The 22,791-nt window shown below is 33.3% G+C and overlaps 1 protein-coding gene across 3 annotated transcripts in view; it reads right to left on the bottom strand.

Moving 5' to 3' along the window:
* Nucleotides 1-4,045: 4,045 nt before the first annotated feature.
* The window catches only part of TFEC (transcription factor EC), a 120,286-nt gene continuing 101,540 nt past the window's right edge, over nucleotides 4,046-22,791 (bottom strand). For all 3 annotated transcript variants that reach the window (XM_032401730.1, XM_032401729.1, XM_032401731.1), the window contains 5 exons: nucleotides 16,057-16,171; nucleotides 13,985-14,041; nucleotides 10,593-10,668; nucleotides 5,316-5,463; nucleotides 4,046-4,438 (listed from right to left, as the gene is read on the bottom strand). In XM_032401730.1, coding sequence (XP_032257621.1) covers nucleotides 4,058-4,438; nucleotides 5,316-5,463; nucleotides 10,593-10,668; nucleotides 13,985-14,041; nucleotides 16,057-16,171 — 777 coding nt within the window. In that variant the 3' untranslated portion in view covers nucleotides 4,046-4,057. The remainder of the gene's footprint in view (nucleotides 4,439-5,315; nucleotides 5,464-10,592; nucleotides 10,669-13,984; nucleotides 14,042-16,056; nucleotides 16,172-22,791) is intronic.

Below are 22,791 nucleotides of genomic sequence, written 5' to 3'. Positions count from 1 at the left end.
TAGAGATACTGTAAAAACACTGAAACACTTCTAGTTATGACATTTATTTATTTAAACATCAAAATTCCACAGTATCAGACCAGCAAAAAAATATTTTCAAGGTACTGTGAAGTATAAGAAAATTCCAATATGCCTCAATCTATCAAAACAAAGAAATACATTCTTCTTAACATTGGGAAATCTAACTTCTCCCCTGACATAAAGGTAAATGAGCATGCCAAATAAAGAAACTCGTACCTAATTTTTTTCAAGTAAGAGCTATTAAATATTTTATTTACAGTCATGTGAGTGGAAAAAAATGAGTTAAAAAAAAAAAAAGAGGAAGGCTATTTCTCAATGTCCCCAGCTCATCTGGGTATTTATTATTTAGAACTTTTGTACCCATGTAAAGAAGGCTATAGTCACTGATACCATGTCTGTAAACAGAGGAAATGTGTTCTGTACATATAAATTTTCCAGTTATGGAAAAGGACACTAAAAAGAAAAAAATATGAAGAGGTACTCAAAGGAGGTACTTGTTATTTCAAGATAATTTGGAATTGGAAAGGCTGCTTAATGTGAATCCACAAAAAGATAGCCAATATTTTATAATAAATAGGGGTAAAAGATTAGATGGGACATTATCTTAGATAACTAAAAGTAAAATAAAACTTTTATCTTATTTTAAACAAAGTTTATTATAATTACAATTATGCATTAATCCTTTGAATGAACAAAACTTGGTTAATTGCATATTAATAGTCCAGTGATAGCTGATGCTTTTTGTGACAAAATTGTTTGATAAGCAATATACCTCTTTTACTGTTATAAGTCTCATTCCTACAAAAATATTCTAGACATCCATCAATTTTCTCAAGGATCTCTCTTGATTCTTAGATACTCACATAATTTACTTTTGAATTTACATATTTTTATCTTGATATACATATGCATTATTTTAAACTGTTACTGGCAGATGTTTATAATATCCAATAATCATAGAGAAACTGACCCATGAATATATAACATGAGTATATAACAGGAGGTATATAAACAACAGGAGATGCTTGAAGGGGGACTACTTTATAAGTAAAAATTTCCTTTGTGAATAGTCTAGTGTTTGGTATATTTTCACTTTCCTAGGCAACCTCAACACTCTTAGGGTTGGGAGAGTGACATACAGATAAATAGGGCTCCCTCCTCCATCACTGTATATGACATGAACTACCCACTGAGCTCCTGACACAGCTACGATGCTTTCCATGAAAGTAACAGAGCTGATAGAGGAATTCTTCACCTGGTGTCCAACAAGACATTTAGGAGGTCCCTAAAACTTCTTGGTCCATGCAAATTTTGGGCTATATATACAACTCTGTATTTTTCTGAGGAGTCTCTAACTTTCCCTAGATTCTCAATACCTTAAAAAGTTAAGAACTACTGACTAAAATTAATTTTTTAATCTGTTTCAGTTGACCGTGACACAGCACCACTCTTTACTCTGTATTTTACAATCCCCTGATGGCTATTATAATCTGAAAGTAGCAGCAAATATTAGTAGTGCCTTTCCCAGCTCTCTCTTGTCCAGACTCTCCCGCCTGTGTCAAGCCCTTACATTGGCTAAGATTGTGAGGAATGAGTTTCAGGGCTGAGTAGTAGTATTTTAACAGAATGTAAAAGAATGACAGAGTAATGACATCATCAGTGTAGGTCTTCTCAAAATATGAAGAAATGAAGATAATGGATAAAATGAAAACAGAAATCAGCCTCTGTCTAGAATGTGTTTTGCATGGATTCAAACATATATTCCTTCTCTATGATTTGTATCGTTATATTAAACTATCAACCCAGATAATAAAGTGGAATTTTATCATAAAGTTAAAAGTATATAATGTTCTCTCGAAAATTCTTCAAGTGTATCTTATTGCTCTTTTTCACATGGCGTATTTCAGATGAATTTATCTATCTGTCTTTAATGACTAGTCCTATAAATTTAGAATTAATTTTTCCATGTCAAACAATAAAAATTATTTTAATTCTCCAAACTCTGAGCTAATGCTGTAAGCTAAGCCTGAGATAATTACTAGACCATAAGAATTTAATATTTTCCCACTTTCATTAGCATTATGTCTCAAATTTTGTGATGACATATTTCCCTATGAGTAATACCTAAAGTACCCTTTCAAAAATTTATCCCAAAGTTAATATTCAAGGAAGATTACTTCTGAATTACTTTAGTAATGTACAGTAGCATTTTAATTTTATGCTTCTCCCTCCTAGTAAAAAAAAAATTCAATTTCTACCATATCATTTCATCGTACCATTCAAGGTCTTCCACAACCTGTTGCCAATATTATTTTCCAGGACTTCAAACGTGGTATCTTCTAGGGTGGCCAGATCTTTCTAATGAATGTTCCATGAAGATACTTCCTCAACTTATTCTCACTTTTGTCATTTGGTTGATATTATTCCCTAATATGCCCTCCCTTTCACCAAATTTATGCTTCTAAAGAAGTTACATTCTACCTTCCCATAGACTTTTGTGATTCTCCAACCTTCTTCATTCATTTCCATTTTCTCTGACCTTCTGTATTTACAGCTTATACTGTACCATGTAGAGTTTAATTCTATGTGTCTTCTATCTTTTGTTGTTGTTTCTCATGTAGACTTGTTACTCCCTGAGGAGTAAGACCATATCTTGCTCATCTGTTCTACATTTTCACAGGATTCACTGAAGTTTGAGTATCCCTCCATAAATACTCACTGATCAGATGATCACTCATGGAGGTCTAGCACAGAGCAACCTTCTTGGTAAGTCAGTTCCTAATCCCAAGCTTGAGCTTTCTTTCTTGAGAAAGAAAATTTTGAGTAGAGCATTATAGTTATAAATATTTTTAATAAATGCTAACAAAGCTAGCAAAGGTCATAGGCTACTCTAAGTACTTATGGGAATGGAGCTTTATCCTCCACTCAGAGCTCAATATAATAAGAAAGAGTTTCTGTTTTACTAATGATTTTGTCAGTTGGCAAACAAAGTTTCTATATTTTGTCAATTTGGAGCAAAACTGTATCACCTAATTAATTTACATCCATTTTTAGAGATAGCGATAAATTTTAGCTAGCTGAGAAATTGTCCTAGTAGGGTTTTTTTAATTGTAATTTATTTTTTTGAAACTGATTATCAAATATCTCTTTTGGATGAAGAAAAGAAGATTTGGAATACGATTTCTGATGCTGATTAGAAAAATCATGAAAGTGAAGGAAAGTAAAAAGGACATGTACTAGTACCTTGTGTGCCTGTGTGTAAGTGTATGTTTGTGTGAAGGAGTAAAATTTTAGCTCATATTCTTGAGGAAAGTATTCAATGTTTTCCTTTTTTGAACACAGCATGTCTCCATAAATATGCAAAGATACTCTTAGAATTAATGTAATTGAACTGACAAAAGGGATTATGGTCTCGTTTGAGAAAGCAAAGGTTTTATAAATTTTTGGTATTTTATTGCGGAAAATTCTAATATTTACTGTAAATTCACTTTTCAATTAGAAGTGACAGATACTGTATCTTTTAACAATTTCCTCTATCAAGTTTAAACTTTCAACAACATGTCCCCCAGACAGTGGAGAAAGTCAATGGACTATCAGATCTGTTGATCTTGATACTTGACGACTAATGTAAGACTTGAATAGAAGAGTTGGAAGTGAATTAGTGAAAAAAGGTTTGTATATTTCAGTAGGTTTACTCCTTGAAGTCAGTTGGTTCCAATGGTACATCACCACATCGCTACTTTTACAACATTAGTAGAGAGCTATTTCTTATGTTGTACCTCTTTCCAGGAAAACATAATTTAAGTAGATTTGGATGTCTTAGTCAAAGAGGAAAAAAATCCTTTTTAGTTCTCAATAATTCTTCAACACCATGTTTCTTCTTCCTGTGAATTTTTCTGTCATTTCTAATCGGTTTTTTGTGAACAGTCTATTCCTTTTGGAAAAATTAAGCCAAAGCAATATATGAAACAGAACATACTTGCATAGCACCAGCATAGAATTGCTTCCCAGTTGATGAATTGAGTCTGTTTGTTTTTTATAACTCATTACCATCATCGGAGCTAAAACTACTTCTCCTACTGCTTTCTTTGGAAACTGCAGGGGAAGTGGCAGATAGCAGAGGATCTGTTCCAAATGGAGATATTGTGTCATCCAGTAGCATGTCATTCAATCTTTGTTCCTCTTTCAAAGCGGCACTAAATGATAAATCTGTGAAATGTGACAAAGGATCAGAGAAGGCCATAGCTTGATCACAGAGCTCAGGGCTGGTTCCCTGAGACAAAGTCAGTTGTTGGCAATAGTCTACTGAATTCTGCTCAAGATGGGTCTGTTGTTTGGTGACATGAACACCCAAATCAACTGTGCCAAGTGAAGCCAGGGCTGGCAGACCATGAGCACGAGCCTGTATTTCTAGTTCCTGCAATTTTGAACAAGAATAATTAAATAATGATTTTGCAAGTGGACTTAACTCTAGAAAATAAACCAGAAATAGAAACAAAATATTAACAAGCATTCAAAATGAAACGTAATACATATTATAATATTCTTTGCAAGTAATGGAACCTAGTATAATTCTAATGCCTGAAAAATAACCCTGAGAAAACTATACAGATTAAAAAAAATTCTCTTCTCATTGCTCTTTAAAGGAATACATAACATATAATGGTTCTATAGTGGTTCGGATTACAATATAGCCATTTGGAGATAGTGGAAAATATTTCACTTATTCTTCCTGATTAATTTCTCACTATAGGACCATTTCATGGAACAGAGTAGTGCTTTACCTGGCAATAAGCATGTTCACATAAAAAAAATCTTGAGAGTTATGAAAACCCATATTTTGATATTTTGTGTCACATGAACGGATGAGGAGTGACTTAATATATATTGGCATAATATGCCTTGCGGCAATGAAATCCATAGCAATGTTACTAAAGAAATAAAAGGGAGAGAGAAGAATTTAGTGTCCAATATTACATAGAGAAACAAATGTTTTATTTATTATTATTTTTTGGCTGAGATAACATTGTGTGTTTATCAAACTGGTTCTATCTTCCGCATTTTGCAATTAGTTGTTGTCATTCATTCTATTTTTAAAGCCGCCTTGATCCTGGACTTCTAATCAAAGTCTAACTGAAACAACCCAATTTGTGAGCTTCTAAAAGGCAATAAAATTATCCTTTGGAAGGAAAATTATTGTTAATAAGAAAAAAATAAATGAGACAATGAATAAAACTGATGATGGGTAAGTCATATATAAGCAATGTGGTTCATGGCAACATTTTTATAAAAACCTGAATCCGGAGTAGAAGCCGCCTGTTAGCCTGCTCTAATTTCTTCTGTCTGTGTTCTAATTCTCGAGCTCTCTGTTGTTCTTTTTGTAGCCACTTGATGTACTCCACTGATGCTTTTAGAATGGTTCCTTTGTTCCAGCGCATATCACTATAGAACGGAGAGATAACCTTTTCACAATTGTGCATGTCAGCAGAATTCATAAGAACTTACAAAATCTTTTACATTAATATGAAATAATGATTTACATGACTATTATTCACTCTTAGATATTATTGCTTCTGAATAGAAATTTTAATAGAATAGTTAAGAAGCCCTTATATAGTAAAATTAATCCCAGAATGAAAATAAGTGTCAAAAGAAAGTAATAAAGTGACTTTTTGTGGGAGAGCTAAACGCAATATCATGATTCTACCATTACAGTTTTTATATTTTTAGTGAAAATTGCTTTTATTATTAACTCTGAGATTAAAATCTATGTGCGGTATTTCTGCATTAATGAACTAGGAAATGTACATTACTGAGGACTTAAGCCTAAATTTTTTAAGATCATTTCAAATGTACCAGTCTTTTAACCTACTTTCTAATAAGGTTGCTTTTATGCTTCTAAGAAAAAAAAAAATAAGGTGCCTTCTGAATGGTGATCCTGAGTGATTGTGAAACAAATCAGAGTTCGGCAACATCTACTTTAAGCAATAGAGCAAAACTTTCTAGAATCATTAGGCAAATTTTTCTGCACAAAAGACATCAATACTTGTTTTAAAAACTGGATGCCTATTTTTAAATAAGTTTAAGACAAGTAAATACAATTAAACATTACCAGATAACCTTTCTAGAGCATAGAAAAAATATTTCATTAAAACTTATTTTTAAGTCAGGAGAAGTGATAAATCTGGAATTATGAAACAGGCTACCGATTGTAACATCAATGAATTTAATCCTACATGAGAATTAATAATGCATGTGGAGAATGCAGCCAAACTAATTGCTAAAAGTTAATCAGAGTTGCAGAAAACCTTGATGAATTTTCAGTTTAGAGTCATGAGATTTATTTTAATACAGCATACAGTAAGCACGTAGGAAACTTTTTATAAAGATTTATTAATTTGAGAGAGAGAGCATGAGCAGGGTGGGGGAGGGGCAGAGGGCGAGGGTAAGAGAGAATTCTCAAGCAGACTCCCTGCTAAGCATGGAGCCCACCCCCGGGGCTGGAGTCCAGGACCCTGAGATCATGACCTGAGTGGAAATCAAGAGTCTGACGCTTAACCAACTGAGCCACCCAGGAGCCCCAGCATGTAGGAAATCTTTTTTAAAAATTACACTTTATGTACTTTTGGTTTATATGATCCATGTGAGATACATTGAAATTAATATTTATTTATTAAGTGATCAGAAGTGGGAAAATATAGTTTATGAAAAATCTCACTTGCATATGCCTCACTGGAAGTTCAGGTTAGATGATACTTCCATTAGCTGTAACAAATAGAGGAAGATATATTTTCTACCGGCAGGTGAATATGCTTACTAGGGCCTGGCTAAGCCATTTTCTACTGAAAAGCACCAGCCCATTACTAGAGTCTGTCTAAAGGGTGCAAATGTTTTGTCAGCTCCTCTAGGGCCATCATAGCTGTTGGTCTCATTCCACTCACTTCCCGGGTGATGAGAAGGCTATGGAAAAAGAGGCTACTTTATCATTAAACTAAGAAGGTACTTGTAACTCAAAAAGGTATTGAACTCCTGAATTAAAACTCTAAGCTGCCGCAGGAGCCTTTTGGTCCTCATTTTATTTAATTTTTCTCATGGGGAAAAAAAAAAAAAACACTTGAAGGACAGAAGAAATATTATGGAAAGGTTAACCTCTGGTCAGCTTTGAAGTTTAAGGTGCTGTTTATTAAAATAAACCTTCAAAATGGTGGTAGAGACCAGACAATGGGTCTTCTGACCATTTCTATCTGACATCATTGGCACTAAATTTTTTAAAGTTCATTCTATTTTAAAGCCATTTTAATATATGAGGTTTCTCCTTAACCAATTTCTTGAGCCGAAATCAAGAGTCAGATGCTCAACCGACTGAACCACCCAGGCGCCCCCCATGGATCCAAGTTTTAAAGAGGCTATGTTCTGAATTCACCCATGGGACTCACATTAGTGGACCCTAAAGGGAAGTACTAGGTTAATAGGTGAGGCCACAGCAAGCCAAGGGATGAGATGTATTGAAACAGAATTGGTGTTGGATGTCTGGAATGCTGCGGCCGGCAGTGAAGTGTCTCTTCTGTCTGTGCTATGTGTGCAGAGCCACATACAAGTATCTTCAACATCTAATGAATTAATGTGTTTTCAATTAGACCCAAAGTAAATATCATTCCCATACATAGAACATAATACAATTAAAACAAGTAATGATACCTCTTTCTGAGATCCATAAAGAAGAGAAAAACACTTAAGAATGTTTACAATAAACTTTTCCCAATGATAGTCTCTTTTGGATATGATTCTCTGATAAATCGATTTCCTATATTCTAGATCAGGGACAGACAAACTATGACCTGCAGTCTATTTTTATCAGTAAAGTTTCAGTGGACACAGCCACGTTCATTCATGTACATATTGCCTACGTCTGCTTTCATGCTACAGTAACACAGTTAGAAAATTGCCACAGACTATGTGGCCCACAAAGCTTGAAATATTTACTATCTGCTCCCTTACAGGAAAAGGTTGCCATTCTCTGTTCCAGACAGTGAGTTAGAAGTAGAAAGGAGCCTTTTTATAACTAAAGTTTCTATAAAATAGAGAATAATAATCCCTCACCTAAGCTTTATCGTTTGTACAGTATTCTCATATATACTATTTGGTTTTACGTTTATAAAAACCCAACCATACAGTCGGTGCCTTATAGGCATAGTGACGTCTGCACATGGGCAGTTGGGCTTCGGAGTCCAGTCTTAAAGTCTCATCTGCCTTCTGCATATAACCGTGCCTTGACACCGTGGGTTAGCTCCACCACTTACAAGAGAACCTCTCTCTTTTTTTTTAAAGATTTTATTTATTTATTTGACAGAGAGAGAGAGAGAGAGCACAAGCCAGCCGAAAGGCAGGCAAAGGGAGAGGGAGAAGCAGGCTCCCTGTTTAGCAGGGAGCCCGGCACGGGGCTCGATCCCAGGACCCTGAGATCATGACTTGAGCCGAAGGCAGACACCTAACTGACTGAGACATCCAGGTGCCCCAAGAGAACCTCTCTTAACTGACCTTTATCCAATCACTTTCAAGGTTAATTAATGTTCTCCATTCCCTTTGTGACACTCACTGACTGTTGTCAGGACAAAATAGGTAATAGAGAGAGATGGGCTACCCTCTGATACATCCAAGTATTTCTGTTGTCAGTGTGGTGCCATGTACTTACTGAGAGGTTAAATTAATGCCCATTGTAATTACTGTGATGATAATATAATTAAATTATAGGTAATGAATTACCTATAATTAAATTAGCTAATGAAATATGAATGCCAAAAAAGAAAGTATTTATAAAAATAGTTAACTGTTTTTAGGAAGACTGTATTAAAAGCTTTGGAAAAACTCAATTAAAATGTCAGTAAAGGTGGGTTGCTAAAAAATATGCTGTCACAGGGGCACCTGGGTGGCTCAGATGGTTAAGCGTCTGTCTTCGGCTCAGGTCATGATCCCAGAGTCCTGGGATCAAGCCCCACATCGCATCAGGCTCCCTGCTCAGTGGGAAGCCTGCTTCTCCCTCTCCCACTCCCCCTTCTTGTGTTCCCTCTCTCACTGTGTCTCTCTCTGTCAAATAAATAAATAAAATCTTTAAAAAATATATGCTGTCAAAAATAAGGGTATAAACATTTAAAAAGTCTATATTCAGGTTGTGTGAGTTTTTGTTTTAAAGAAATTAAAATAGACTATATATTTTAGTGCAGTTTATGTAAGGAAGAAAAGTTGAAACACATATTTAAACAGAAAAGCCTTGGCTTTACATCAAAAGTTTGGTGAATAAATGTGCATGTATATATGTTAAGGGCTAAAGAAAAAAGTTCCTATGGGGACAATGGGTATTCTCTTCTGCTAATGTTAAGAGTTGCATGCTTAGGGGTGTCTGGGTGGCTCAGTCGTTAAGCGACTGCCTTCGGCTCAGGTCATGATCCCAGGGTCCTGGGATCGAACCCCACATCAGGCTCCCTGCTCGCCGGAAAGCCTGCTTCTCCCTCTCCCACTCCCCCTGCTTGTGTTCCTGCTCTCGCTATCTCTCTCTCTGTCAAATAAATAAATAAAATCTTAAAAAAAAAAAAAGAGTTGCATGCTTAGAGACTTTAAAAGATTTGAAGAGTTATCAAATGACAACTATACTATGACTGAGTTCTTCAGAGCTCCATCCAGAGCTCTTTCTGCCATTCCATCTAATATGCCCATGAGGATAAATACTACCTTCCCTTCTACTACAAATTATTGAATTGTCCAAGTGAATTGGCACATTTGGATTCAGGGAGAATATTTCTAAATTTCACTAATATCACTTTATCAAACATCGCTGTTTCTGATAATAGATGATCACTAGTATTTGGAGAGGCCAGTTCTCAGTTTGAATAAAACATTTTTCAAGTCATTATTAATGCAACAAATCTTATTTTTATGTTTTGGAGAAACATTCAACATTCTAACTTGATGCTTTGATTAATCGATTCTTTCCTGAAATTTACAACCTCAAACATCTTGTTTAACTGACTTTGAGTATGTACGACACCAAAACATGGCTGAAAATTTAATTACAATAACTGATTATTGCATTAACATTAACTTATTAATGTTAATGCACTAAAATCAGCATGCTTTTATAATTCCATTTTGTACTTGCATGTCTCCAGAATTTTGGGACCTCTGAAAACCCAACAATTCAATGTTAATGTACACATAAATCTCACATTGGAAGAATTGCTATAACCATAAATTAAGTATACCAGTAAGTGTCATAGACAACATTTGATACTACCACTAAATTTGCCAATATTGGTGCCATATAGAAAGGCCTGCTATGAACTGAGAAGAAATAATTTCCTTATTTCCTATATCTCAGAAGAGCAAATGTGAGTAACAACCTTGATGCTTAATAACTATCAGTCTTGAATAGGACAATAAGAGCAGCAGTTAGCTTTACCTTTATCATAAGCTACTTAGTTTCTTAGCAATTGGTTCTTCTCTCCCCCTTCCCCTCCCACCCATGTTGGAGGGTATTCAAACCATAACATTATTATAGAAATGATTGTTGAACTCACGGATCATTAGATTTTGGAATAAGAGTGCCAAGCTCCTTGATTCGGTAATTAATATTATACCTTCTTCTTCTTTCAACTATTAAAAGAGAAATATTATTGATTATTCTCATTAAAGCACAATTCACTTTTGGTCAGCTGTAAACTTTCTTAATAATCTTTAAAAAAACAGTGAGTGAAAAAATTTCCATATAATCAAAAGAGTACTCAAAAATAAAATAAAAATTCAAATATATTTCAATCTAAAAGTAAAAATGACTATATTAGAATTGTGATTCTATTACTGGCAATGCTTTAAAAACATTTTCTCTCAAAACAACTTTTTTTTTTCACTTTTTGAAATGCTATAAGATTTACTCATACTGAAATACATATATATTTATATATATTTATCCTACTGGATTATCATTTCACACATATGCATTTTGCCCATCAGGATCACAATCTTTTGAGGTCTCCACCGTGCTTCACTCTTCTCATAAAATCCCCAAAGGCCTAAGACAACATTTGGCAGATGGTGGGTGTGTGTGCCCAACTAGACTGTGACCTCCTTGAGGGCAGGGGCTATTTATTCCTCAGTTTTCTATCCTCAGAGGGCTTGGCATATAGGAGGTATTAAATAAATTTGATTAGACTGTAAATATTTTTTTCTAATTTAAAAATTTCCGGGGCGCCTGGGTGGCTCAGCCGTTTGGCGTCTGCCTTCGGCTCAGGTCACGGTCCCAGGGTCCTGGGATCGAGCCCCACATCGGGCTGCTTGCTCAGCAGGGAGGCCTGCTTCTCCCTCTCCCACTCCCCCTGCTTGTGTTCCCTCTCTCGCTGTCTCTCTCTCTCTGTCAAAAAATAAATAAAAATCTATAAAAAAATAAAAAATAAAAATTTTCAATAATATATCGAGTAGTGGCTTTCAACCTTTGGCATACATGAGTTGGGGCCCAAGGATGTGCATTTCTGACAAATTCCCAGGTCATGTTGATGCTGTTTATTTAGAGCCTACATTTTGAGAACTACCAGTATAAATTCTTATTCAGAACTGTTTTCTCTGTTTTCATTTCCATAAATTCATTGCTTTTGGAAATTTTATGCATCTAATAAATGTTCAATAAATGTCAGATATACAAATAAGTAGAATTTCCTATATTGACCCCTATGAGAAAAGTCTTACGCAGTAGTGTAGTCTTACAGTCGACTCTGTATTCCTAGAATCAAGAACCACAACATATGCTTCTATACAGTATTTTTTTAATAGGTAACATTTTTAAAGCTTTCCAGGGAAACGAAGGAAGAAAAAGGTCATGAAGAAGAAGAAAATCATATATCAAAAATATTTGAAAATACTTAATACAAGCTAAAAATTAAGATCTGCTACCAGAAACAAGGAAAGTCATGAAAGAATAACAATTGACTCTACAAAGCAATTTACCATGAATGGATTTGACCTTCAGTAATAATATATTGGGATTATTCTAAAATTAGAATATAATTGATTCTTGAGGGAGTTTATTCTCCCTCTTTGCCAATCCTGTTTTCCCTATGCATGTAATTCAAAAAACAATGACACCACATTAAAAAACTGAAAAGAAAATAAACAAAGGTAAAGCTGATAGAAATACATCCATATTTCACAGTAAGAATTATTAATAATTCTATGTTCACACATACTCACTCCTATATTATAAAACAGACTTTTAAATATAAGATGAAGAATAGCTATGAAGGATGTTCACAGTTTTACCTCAAAATAGGGAACTGGTTTAGTCCTATAATATTTCTTTAAAATCTATTATTTAAATATACCTTATGTAAAATGTCAGAAGTTCCTACTCTACTCTTCTTAGATTGTGCTTGATAAATTTTTAACGGCTAATTATAATGAGAACTTTGGTTCCTCAATGTTTTCATATCCAGTACTAGTTATTTGTAAAGGAGTCAAGTTTTAAGAAATTACCAAGTTATTATATGTCATGTGTGTTTCACTCTTCACAGTCTTGATATATTCATTCATTCCTGTCCTGAGATCAGGGTGAGAGAGGTCTCTATCCTGGACCTATACTTAAAAGAAGCCACTTTTGCCTTCTCTCACCAAACCCTTCCTTCCCCACTGAGCAAGTCAGTCACAGAGTCAAACTACACTCTGAGTAACTCGCACCAGGAGTATCCTCCCAAATGCCCTGAGCCCACTTCCAGAGCCTGTGCAGGCCACTCCCTGTGTCCATCATCCTGAGTGAGGACCTTGACACCAGTAGGCCCACCCCTAGGCTAAATGACCTGTTATTTAAACTGGAGATGTAGAGAAGAGCAAGGAGAGTCATAATGAGTTAACAGGTTTAAAATGAAGAGAGAAGCCCATGGTTCCTTGCTGTATTAATCCTTTCTATCAACAACGAGCTCCCCCTACTCATGTTCTACTTGTCTCACAATCTGGACCAAAGCCAATCTGCTCTACAGCTAAGGGCTCTCAGAGTGAGATCATTTCCGTCTCCACGATGACCCTGCAGACAGTTAGAACCACTTGTCAGTTCTTCCCTCACAATCTTACAGTCAACAAACTCTGATCAGTCTGTGATGCAGGCAGGTGCAATATGAACAGACAGACGTGGGGTCCACAGGTCTGTGTAGAATCAATTTCAGCTAACCACATGTAAGAAAATTCCTGGTTTGTTTTAGAGCTTTAAAGTTTTTATTTATGTTTATTCTATTTTATTCTTTTCTCATTTTTTGATTGGCCTTCCAAAACAGAAAGGCTTCACACTCACTTAGTCAAGCTCACTTGAGGCAGTTAAGCACTTGAGACATGACCAAACACTATCAAGCTCAACATTGCTGCTAACCTACTTCCCTCGCTTGTATTTCTCCATCTCATGTACCCGTTATCAGAGTCAAACTGACCCCCTAGGAAGGCAACAAGGACATTTTTTTGCAGGGGTAGAATTCAGCAATCTCTTTCAGATAACTTATCATTAGGAAGGGAGGAGCAGACTGACACAGAAAGATGAGACCATGGAGTAGTTTCTTGCTTTATAAGTGGTGTACATTTTCTAAAGCCACTTTTATCTCTTTAAACCTTTGCGTCAATGAGTCACAACAGAGTTCAAATATAACTAAATGCACTCATCTCTGTCACACTCAGCCTGCCTGAGAGAGACAGAGTGATCAAGGAGACAATTTGAGATGTTTCACTTCCTAAAAATATGTAGCTCTTCTGAGAGTTCACATCATTTAAATTTCCCAAAATAGCTCAACTAGTGAACATATACTATTCATTTTGGCTATTTTGGTTATGTGACCCCATTATACTTATGAAGTGACAATAAAAGACCACATATTTTAACCTCCATGCATTTCCTCCTGCATTAATTTTTTTTTTTTTTTAGAAAAAAGGAAAATATACTCACTGAGGTTGTGGTTGTCCTTTTTTTGTCTCTCTTTTGCCAAAGCTCGCGTATCTGTTTCTGATCAAAAGGAAGATAATTTAAATAGTACTTAGTTCTACTTTACAACCTCTCTAGTCAATGTAATTCAGAAAGATTAGGTGAAAATACAATATTATTTGCTCCAAATGGCATAATAATATTTTTATGCAAATATTTAGAAATTTAGAGCAGAGCACACTTTAAGTAAGAGGCAATAGCAAACCTTTTAGGCTTTGAATAGTAAAACCTGGATTTATATTCTAGCCTTCCATTTAATAGCCATGTGATCTATTACCGAAGTTCTCTGTGTCTCAGCTCCTCATCTGTAAAATTGGCATAATATAATACCTATCTGATAATCATTGTGATGATGAAAAGAGGTACAGTGCATAGCAAATATTAAACTGCTCAATCATTATTATTATTTTAAAATTTTAAGATTATTCAAAATTATTTCAGCCTAATTTTTACAACTAACATTTTTCATACATAACTATGATTTCTATGTCCCTGGAGTTGGAACTAGCTACAATTCTCAAGTATTCCTATCAAACACAATGACACTTTACTCCGTGTACTACATGGTTTGCAAGCATTTGTGATGGTCAGTCTCCAAAATGGCCTACCATGATTCTCATGATATTCACACCCTTGGTAGTTCCTTTGCACATTAAATAGGGCTGACCTGGGACATCAACAGAATACTATGAAAATGACTAGTGTGGCTTCCAAGACTAGGTCATAAAAGACATGTAAAGCTACCATTTTAGTGTCTCTTGGATCACCAGTTGTCATGTCATAAGGACATTTGATCAGCCCCATGGAGAGGTTCATGCGGTAAAGAACCAAAACCTCTTGCCAACAAACAGCACTAACTTGCAAGACCTGCAACTGAACTGTTTTGGGAGTGCATCCTCTAGGCTGCCTTGTGTCAAATGTGTACCTCTGGACAACATCTTGACTGCAACCTTAATGAAAGACTGAACAAACCAATTTTCTAAGCCATCTCTGGATATCTGACCCATAGAGATGATATACGAGAATAAATGTTTATTATTTCAAGTTGTTAAGTTTGGGGATAATTTGTTATATAGCAATAAATAATTAATGCAGTGTTCTTTGCATTATTCTAGTTTTTAAAATAGGTAACATAGGAATACATTTATTTAAATTTGTTTATTTAAAACTATATTAATTCATTTTAGTCTAAATAATTTGTATGTATAGATATTTTTGAGTTATTGGCTAGACTCCAAGAATGGACATATTGCACTTACAAAAATGTTAATGTCAACTGTGTAATAATTATTAAAGATCAATGTTTGGGCCCCAAACTAAAAACTTGTTACAGAAATTTCAACTGAATTTTATTTTCTTCTTATGGAGGAACTAACATGGGACTCTGTAAATCAGGAAATCCTTATTTTGATGCATATCTTCTTCAACTCAGCTGTACATTTGTGAAAGTAACTCCTCTGACCTTGATTTCTTCATCTATGTATTGGAGGAATTTGCCAGTGCCCCTACAATTCTTCTGAGTTGTAAGAACTTTGAAAAGAACTACTGAAAATTGAGGGTTCTTTTTTTTTTTAAACCTACTTGAGAAAGTTAAATGTGAGTTTATCATGAAATTCATAAAACAAGCTAAAAGGGGGACAATCTGTTTTATATCAAATTCCACATACAGAAAAGACTATTTTTCCCTGATCAATTAATCTATTATTTTGTAACCAATTTAATAAATTGCATCAGTTCAATATCAAAATGAACCAATGTTAAGTGAAAAACTTAGTCAAGTTGTCATATATATGTGTTGAGCATAAGTGTATATTTACCCAGTTCCTAAAATAATCAATTCAGTTGAATTGTAAGTTATATTAATTTGCTGCTTGGTTGTCATAGAAAAAAAAGGGAGGATTTACTATCTACATTTCTCCCATTTTAACCGATTATCTTGATAACATTTTTAAAATTCTATTTAGCTTGGTAATATATGTCACTCATAACTTAAGTAGTTGACTTAAAAAGGGATAAAACTATAAAAGCAACATTACCTGTAATTTCTCTTTTCATTGGCAGATTACTTGGACAGGAAGGACTTGTGAGGCCCATATTAACTGGTGAAATTCCCTGCTCACCACTATACACATCCAAAATACTTCCAGATAACTTTAGAAATAAAAAGAAGGAAAGATGAATCAAACATTCTGTAGACATTGATATATTTAGATGCATACTTTAAACTTGCCATTTTATTAATAATAATTTGTTATATACAGCATTTTAATTTTAAACAAGAGTGAGTATGCATTGACTTTTCAAAATCATTATGGGATGCTTGTGGATAGGTTGAAAAAAGCTATTTATATTTAAGCAAAAAGAGAAATTAATTCACTCATGAAAGAAAATTCTGATTAATATTTACGAAGTTATGGAAGTTTGATCTGCACATTACCTGGTTATAAATGAGTAAGATTTAAAAAATCACTTGGACAAAATCAATATACATATTAGCAAAGCTGGAAAGTTCATTGCATATCATAAATTAAGTATAATGGTTGAACATTTTGGAAGCCTTCCTAATACTATCAGTGCTACCAGCAACTCACAGTCAAGAGGTGTTTTACACTGTTAATTAAGTGAGAGACTTTCTTTCCTTCCTGGAAGGCATACTTTTTCTCATCACACACTTAATGTTCTAGATTATTATAAATATCCCAGCTGGTAACCAAAAGTAGTCTAAAACTACTTTTGCCTCTAGTGGATATAGGGTACATCTAATTATAGAAACACTGCAGTTCCTAATGTGCTTCTTGAGAATAATTTTTCAGAAAACTAAGATGCTTTATAACACAATTCAAAATTGTACAAATTTATTATTTAAAATATGCTTATTGATTTGACTTCCTAAGAAAATTTAACTTAAATAATATTCATAATTCAAGTTAATATTCATTATTCCAGAGCAAGCCACATTTAAAATGTAGGATTTGAACATTTAAAATATTTCCATTCTAAGTATCTTTAATCCATTTCTGGGCAGTAAAATAAGAACTGAATAAGTAGTAATTTTTTCTTTTCTTAAGGACTAGAAACAATACAAATAATCAAAGTTATAACCAGATTATTACAGAGATTCTTAACTCCTTATTTCCATTTTTTATAAAACTCCAATTCAAACTGGGGGAAATTTTTGATACTTATAAAATCAGACTGAAAATAAATGTGAAGAAAAAACATTATAAGACCAAAATTAATTCTGACATAATAATCCATTAAACTACATGTAATAAATATTGTGTATTTCAGAGGAAAAAGAACTTGAAAAATACAGTGGAAATCAGGCTAATAAATGTGAATATGCATATTAATAAGGACATCATAGACTGAATATGTTATTCTGATATATTTTTATATATTGGTTCTTTTCATTATTTACTCTATTAAGACTCCTCATCTTTATTTTATACAAAGTCATTGTTTTAAAATGTATTTTTACTTCATATATCTTGGAAGGGAACCCTTAAGTTGAGTATTTATTCCTTTTCAATTTCCTCATCTGAAAATATGGACAAAGTTGATAAAATTGGATATCAGAACAACACAATTAGGAAGAAATCCGAAAAGCAGGTATTTCCCTAAAGTGTGAGTCATTTAGTCATACTGTAAAAGTAAAAAGTTTCCAAGACCTTTTTTGAAAATCTTATTGGTTATAAGCTGAGGCATCACCAACCTGAATTGTACATTTCCTCTGTGTCTTTGAGAAACATAATGGATTTGTTGAACAAAAAGATAGGGAGTGAGGGGGAAGAGGGAAGGACTTAGAGAAAGGGCACTTTTCTCTGAAGAGCTTGAATTCAGATGGATTTCAATGCAGCAGTGGCAAATTGCAAAAATGTTTAAGAAGAAAAGGAGCTATATTACATATATACTGTAACAATAAAGTGATAGGTTCCTAACTATAACATTACTCTTGGTCCATATTACTTGGTCAGACCATACCTAATATAGAAATGGTGCTGGAATTCTGATAATGAATCTAATCCTGCTTAACTATAGGTATATTACATTTTCTTCTGACCTTGATTATTGTTTAATTTATGCCCTAAAGCATAATGATTAATATCCTATTTAATTTTATGCTGTAGGTACTACTTTATCTCATGTAAATGGCTAATCACTTTTTGAATATCATTAGAAAATTGGTTTCAGTTTCAAAGTATGTACTACACTTCCTGTTATCTATAGTGCCTTTCCTCCATTAAAATATGTGAGTATAATGTTAGTGAAAATTTGAAGATTACATACACCCTTGAAAAGGCTTACAAAGCAAAATTATATCTACTTTTCTCAAAGGTATAAGCTACTTAGGTAATGTGTTTATTTTGTAGATTAGTAGGAAACTGGATAGATATTTTATGAAGAACTATTTATTATTCTGGTTTTAAAAACATCACTTTTTCAGTAAAGCAAAACCTTTGACATGACAATAGAGGAACATATCAATATTAACAACAAAATCACAAATTTTTAAGACCTATAATAAAGAATTTATCATAAAATCTTTTCAAAAGGTAGAACATACTCCTCAAGACAATACTTCTTTCTGGTAAAAAGCATGAACTCCTGATCTCAGAATTTGCTTTGAGGTAAGGAGTGATTGCCAGTGGTTCTTGTTGTCTAGGGTTCTCCACCCTAAATTTTAGTCACAGCTCCACTACTGAGATTATAGAGACTGAAGTAGACTAGGCTCTGACCTTCCCACTGCCCTTCACAGTAGCTGATATTCCCTGAAGAAAACAAGCAAACCAGTCAAAATATCAAAACATTTGAGGAAAATGACTTATTTCAAAAGTAAAACAACATGCAAAGTGAGAAATAACATCAGAAGCAAAAATTTTTTTTTAAAAAAGGAAGATCACATGAAACCAATTTTCTTAAATTAGCTTGATGTTCATCCTAAAAAAAAAGATATTTGTAATAATTTATGATATAAAATGAGAACAAATAAACATATAAATGGCCAAAGTGAATAAGCAGAAACAAGAGATTTGAAAATATAGTACTTGAAAATATAAAATGGAAAAGTAGCATCATGAACACAGTGAGAAAGGAATAATGAAATTAGTAAATTATAAAACCAAATTGAAATAATCCTTCAGGAGGATGAAGAAAAGGACCCAGAAATAGAACATATGAAAGAAAATCTAATCAGTATGGAGGATAGAGTTATTAGAACTACAATACAGATATTAGGAGTTGCAGAGAGAAAGAGAAATAAAACTAGAAGAAAGAAAGTATTTTAAGAAATAATGGAGATACATTTCTGAGAATTAACTAAATTCTATTATTTTATTTCATCTTATTTTATTATGATTTTATTTTTATTTAAAAAAAATCAAAAGGCCTATAGAATGTGAAAGAAGATAGATAAGAAGAACCTACACCCAGACATATTATAGTGAAATTTTAGAATATACAATGACAAAAAGGAAAATCTAAAAGCCTAAAGAGAAAAAGGTAAGATTATGTCCAAAGGAACAAGAATCTGATTAACATAAGAGTTTTCAATAGCAAAATTGAATGAAAGAGGAAAGTGAATCAGTGTTTTTTAAATGTTGAAAGAAAATAACTTAAAACACAAGTTTTATATCCAGCCCAAGTGTCATTCACAAATGAGGCCACAATAAAAATATTCCTAAAGTCATAAAATACTTAAGGATGTTTACCTGGAAAAACTAACACTGAAAACAGTTTTGGATGAAGTACCTAAATAGAAGCAGATACTTAAAGGATACGCTTCAAAAATATGAAACAAAAATGATCAAATATCTTAATAAGTGGTTGTAGTCTAAAAAAGATGAAGGGAACTAAGGTAAAAAATAAAGTGAAATATATAATGATATAACTCAGTATTAAAGTCTAAATAATATCAGTATGATTGAGGTGGAGTGAAGGAAACCAAAGGGTATAAAAGTGGTTAAAAAGTACTAAGGAGAAAAATGGGCACACTTAAATAATAAAGTAAGATGAGAGAAACAGGTGAAAACATATCAATGTAAACAGGTCAAACCTCTCAGCAAAAAAGGCTGACCGTTTGGATTAGACAGCATAAGAGACACACCTACATAGTAAAAGGACACACAAAGATTGAAAATTAAAGGATGGAAAAAGATATAGCCAGCAAATGATAACCATAGAAAACTGACATAGCTATATAAATATCAGAGAAAATAGATTTTAAAATTAGAAAATGTATTAGGGATAGACAGAGTCTCTATATATTAACAGAGTTAAATTCTGCAAAAATGCATTATAATTATAAGCATGCATTCATGTAATAAAATAACCTCAAAATATGTGAAGCAAAATGTTTTGAACTATAACGCAAAATCGATAAATCCACCAGTGTAGTGGGAAATTTTGACATTTCTTCAAAATGTCAAGCAGACAACAATAATCAGTAATGTTATAGAATATTTGAATAATAAAACTAAAAGCTTGGCCTAATAGACACTGTACACTTCCATATCCAAAAATTAGAGAATATACAATTTTCTCGAGAACATATGGGACTTATACAAATATTGATTATGAACTCATCAAAAAACACCTTCAGTGTATTTCATTGACACTTGATTTCTAAAATGCTTGGAAATTTTTAAATAATTCAAGGGTAAAGACAACATCATGCTGGAATTTAGAAAAAAGTAAAAGATACTAAAAATACACATAAAAAAACTTATGGGATATGCCAAAACAATACTTTCAAGGAAATTTATACCTTTAAAAAGTAATATGAGAAAAATAGATAAAAAATTGAAATTTGATAAATTAAGTATCATTCTCAAGAAGCTAGAAAAATAACCAAATAAGCCCAAAGAAAGTAGAATAGATAACAAAATAAGAGCATAAATTATTGAAAAAAAATATAAAAGTAGATCCACAGAAGTTTTTTTTTTTTTAATTAACAAGAATGACATGTTTCTGGCAAGACTTAGTAAAAAGAACTAAGAATAAATAAATACTATTTCAAGTGAAAGGAAGTGTACTAAGAGTACAAGTTGAGATTTAAAAACAAGCAAGACAAGGATGTCTGCTTTCACCACTTCTATTCAACACAGTATTAGAAATTCTAGCCAGAGCAATTAGGCAAGAAAAAGAAACAAAAGTCACCCAAATTGGAGAAGAATGAGTAAAATGATCATGTTCATAGATGACATGATCTTATAGTTAGAAAAACCTGAAATTACACACACATATACACACACACAGCTATTAGAGCCAAAAAAGGAATTCAGCAAAGTTGCCAGGTATAAAACCAACACACAAAAGTCAATTGCATCTTTTATACACTAACAATAAAGAATCTGAAAAGGAAATTAAGAAACCAATCCTATTTACAATAACATCAAAAAGAATAAAATATTTAGTAATACATTTACCCAAGGAGCCAAAAGGCTTGTATGCTGAAAACTAAAAAATATTGCTAAAGGAAATTAAAGAAGACATGAATAAATGGAAAGAGACCACATATTCATTGATCAGAAGACTTAATATTGTTAAGATGACAACAGTACCCAAAGTGATCTACAGATTCAATTGACTCTCAAAAGCACTTTCTGCAGTAAAAGAAAAATCCATTCCAAAATTCATATAGAATTTAGAGGGTCCCCAAATAGCAAAAACAATCTTGAAAAAGAACACAAGTGGAGGACTCACACTTCCAGATTTTAAAACTTACAACAAAGTGGCAATAATCAAAACAGTGTTTTGCATAATAGCAGACATAGACCAATGGAGTGGAATTTCTGCACTATTTCAGACATAGTGCAGAAATAAACCCTCAAATATATGGTCAAATGATTTTGACAAAGGTGCCAAGACCATTCAATAGGGAAAGGACAGTCTTTTCAAAAAATGGTGTTGGGGAAAGTAGATTCCACATGCAAAAGAACAAAGTTAGACCCTTATCTTATATGATATACAAAAATTAACTTGAAATGGATCAAAGATCTAAACATAAGAACTAAAACTATGGAAGTTCTAGGAAAAAAGATAGAGGAAAATCTTGATAATGAGTTCAGTGATGATTTTTTTTACTATGACACTAAAATCACAGGCGACCAAAAAAATAGAATTTAGACTTCATCAAAATTTAAAGCTTTGTACATCAAAGCACACTATCAAGAGAGTGAAAAGATAATCCCTAAGCATAATACTGAAACTATTTGCAAATCATATAACTAAGAGATTAATATCCAGACTATATTTTTTTAAAAAACTCTAACAACTCAACAACAACTACAGCAACAACAAGCCACCCAATTAAAAAATGGGCAAAGGATTTGAATAGACATTTCTCCAAAGATCTACAAAAGGCCAATAAGTACATGAAAAGATGTTCAACATCACTAGTCATTGGGGAAATATAAATCAAAACCACAATGTGATACCACTCCATATTCATTAAGATGACTATTGTCAAGAGAAAGGAAAATAACAAGTGTTGGTAGGGATGCGAAAATTGGAACCTTGGTGATTGCTGCTGGGAATGTGAAGTGATGCAGTTGTTGTGGAAAACAGTATGACGGTTATTCAAAACATTAAACATAAAACTACCACGTGGCCAGCACTTCTACCTCTAAGTTTTTACCAAAAAGAATTAAAAGCAGAGACGACTTATGCTGAGCAAAATAAGTCAATCAGAGAAAGACATGCATCATATAACCTCACTGATAGGAGGAATTCTTAATCTCAGGAAACAAACTGAGGGTTGCTGGAGTGGT

The sequence above is a fragment of the Phoca vitulina genome, unplaced genomic scaffold (genome assembly GCF_004348235.1).
Source record: "Phoca vitulina isolate PV1807 unplaced genomic scaffold, GSC_HSeal_1.0 scaffold4, whole genome shotgun sequence".
Classification (NCBI taxonomy): domain Eukaryota; kingdom Metazoa; phylum Chordata; class Mammalia; order Carnivora; family Phocidae; genus Phoca; species Phoca vitulina.
This window is presented reverse-complemented; position numbering and strand designations above follow the sequence as displayed.